At 58.1% G+C, this 1,971-nt stretch overlaps 1 protein-coding gene across 1 annotated transcript in view; it reads right to left on the reverse strand.

Annotated features, from left to right (window-relative positions):
* MARS1 (methionyl-tRNA synthetase 1) overlaps positions 1–1,971 on the reverse strand; it is a gene marked incomplete at its 5' end in the record, with an annotated part of 4,454 nt that overhangs the window by 882 nt on the left and 1,601 nt on the right. The window contains 9 exon segments of the mRNA XM_029085593.1: positions 1–76; positions 154–258; positions 359–490; positions 583–796; positions 1,041–1,158; positions 1,277–1,372; positions 1,461–1,631; positions 1,718–1,792; positions 1,895–1,971. The exon segment at positions 1–76 is cut by the window's left edge and continues 144 nt beyond it; the exon segment at positions 1,895–1,971 is cut by the window's right edge and continues 40 nt beyond it. Of these exon segments, the coding sequence (XP_028941426.1) occupies positions 1–76; positions 154–258; positions 359–490; positions 583–796; positions 1,041–1,158; positions 1,277–1,372; positions 1,461–1,631; positions 1,718–1,792; positions 1,895–1,971 (1,064 nt within the window).

Below are 1,971 nucleotides of genomic sequence, written 5' to 3' on the forward strand. Positions count from 1 at the left end.
AATGAGGGGCTGAAACATGCCAGCCGGAAGGAAAGCCATGTTCACTGCCACACCCGTCACTGTGCCTGCACGCTGCCTGTGGGGTAGGAAACCCTCCATCAATGCCAGCTCCCAGCCCCGACACCCCCCCAGACTCCCCGAGTCTGTCCCTACCTGTCCTTTTCATCCCCCTTGATCCGTTTCCAGGGTTCATTCACTTGGATGTACTGATTGCCATGGCGAGAGATGCTCAGGATACATCTCAGGGCATCACGGATGCTGGGAGCAGGTAGATGGGGGCTGAGCACCTGCTGGAGGTCAGGTCTCTGCCCTCCCACCCTCATGACAATGCTCCAGCCCTGGGGTTTCAACTACCCACCGGACTTTCTCCAGCAGCTGGTGGTACTGGCGCAGCTCCAGGGTGACACGGGCCAAGAGCCTCTTGTCATCTAGTGTCAGGACCATGTTGGGGACAGTGCCACCAAAGAACTTGCACACAAACATGCCAGCTCTGGGGACAGAGGCAGAGCAGGTGTGAGCATAGCCCTGGGGACAGTGATAGACCCTGCCACCACCACCACCACCACCAGGAGGTCTCAGAACCTGTTGATGAAGTTGCCCAGGTTGTTCAGCAGCTCGGAGTTGTTCTTGATCATGAGGTCACTCCAGGAGAAGGCACTGTCCTGCCCTTCGGGCCGCAGGTACAGCAGGTAGAAGCGCCAGATGTCCGCAGGGATGCCCGTGTCCTTGGCCATGTCCCCAAACACTCCCACACCCCGGCTCTTGGAAAACTTCCCATTCTCGTAGTTCAGGTATTCTGGGGAAGGCAGGAGAGACCCCACCACGGGGCCCAAGCATGGATCCAACCCTCTCCCAGGTGAGGAACAGCCCCACAACACAGGGAGGCTCTGTTAAAGTGCCAATAAGCTCATGCCAAGCTCAAAGGAGCTTCCAAGTTGAGGGCAAATGCAGTTTTGTGCCTATGTGGGACAGACTGGACTGTTCCCAGTACTAAGGGGATGTGTGGAGCCCCTTCCTCATCCCTGGTGGCTCCCCAGTACCTGTAGCAATGAGGTGGTTCACCAGGGTGTAGTTGTCATCAGCACCCAGGAGCGAGCAGGGGAATATGACACTGTGGAACGGGACATTGTCCTTGGCCATGAAGTTGTAGAGCTCAACCTGATAGGTAATGGGGGGGAGGGGAGTGGGGGGGGGAGTAGGCAAGGGGGGCACATCACTGGACCCTGATATCCAGCTCTGTCCCTACCTCCACCCTGCAGCAGCACCAGGCTCCTACCTGCTGTGGGTTCTTCCACCACCTCTCCCACTGGTCGGTGTAATTGGCCGTAATGGACAAATAACCAATGGGAGCATCAAACCACACGTAAAAAACCTGAGGGGACAGTGACACATGAGCTGGGGATCACCAGGCAGGGCACCTGGGGACAGATGCAGCAACAGAAGGGCCAGGTGGGACTCACCTTGTCACGGAAGCCATCCAGGGGTACAGGTGTGCCCCACTTCAGGTCACGGGTGATGCAGCGGGGTTTGAGCCCATCCCGAATCCAGGAGCGAGTGATGTAGCGAGCGTTGGCCGTCCAGTCCCCTGTGGCCCAGGACTGCTCCAACCAGGGCTCCAGCTGCTTCTCCAGCTGTGGGGGGAACACACAGGGATGGCCAGTGGTCTCAAGGGGTGGGTGCCCTGTCCTCTTCCCACTCCCCCAGGGCTGAAGCTCACCTTGGGTAGGTCCAGGAAGAGGTGCTGGGTGGGTTTCACCACAGGGACACCCCTGCAGAGCTTGCACTGTGGATTCTGTCAGGAGAAAAATGACCAACAGGTTGGAGGGAGGCCAGGCAAGGTTAGGGATCCTGGGCAGATGAAGGTGGGATGGTCCCCAGAAGGATCTTGTCCCACCTTCAGCTCCACAGCATTGATGAGTTTGCCACATTTATCACATTGGTCTCCCCGGGCCTCCTCGTAGCTGCAGAAGG

Source organism: Antrostomus carolinensis, unplaced genomic scaffold, assembly GCF_000700745.2.
Source record: "Antrostomus carolinensis isolate BGI_N321 unplaced genomic scaffold, ASM70074v2 scaffold42176, whole genome shotgun sequence".
Classification (NCBI taxonomy): Eukaryota; Metazoa; Chordata; class Aves; order Caprimulgiformes; family Caprimulgidae; genus Antrostomus; species Antrostomus carolinensis.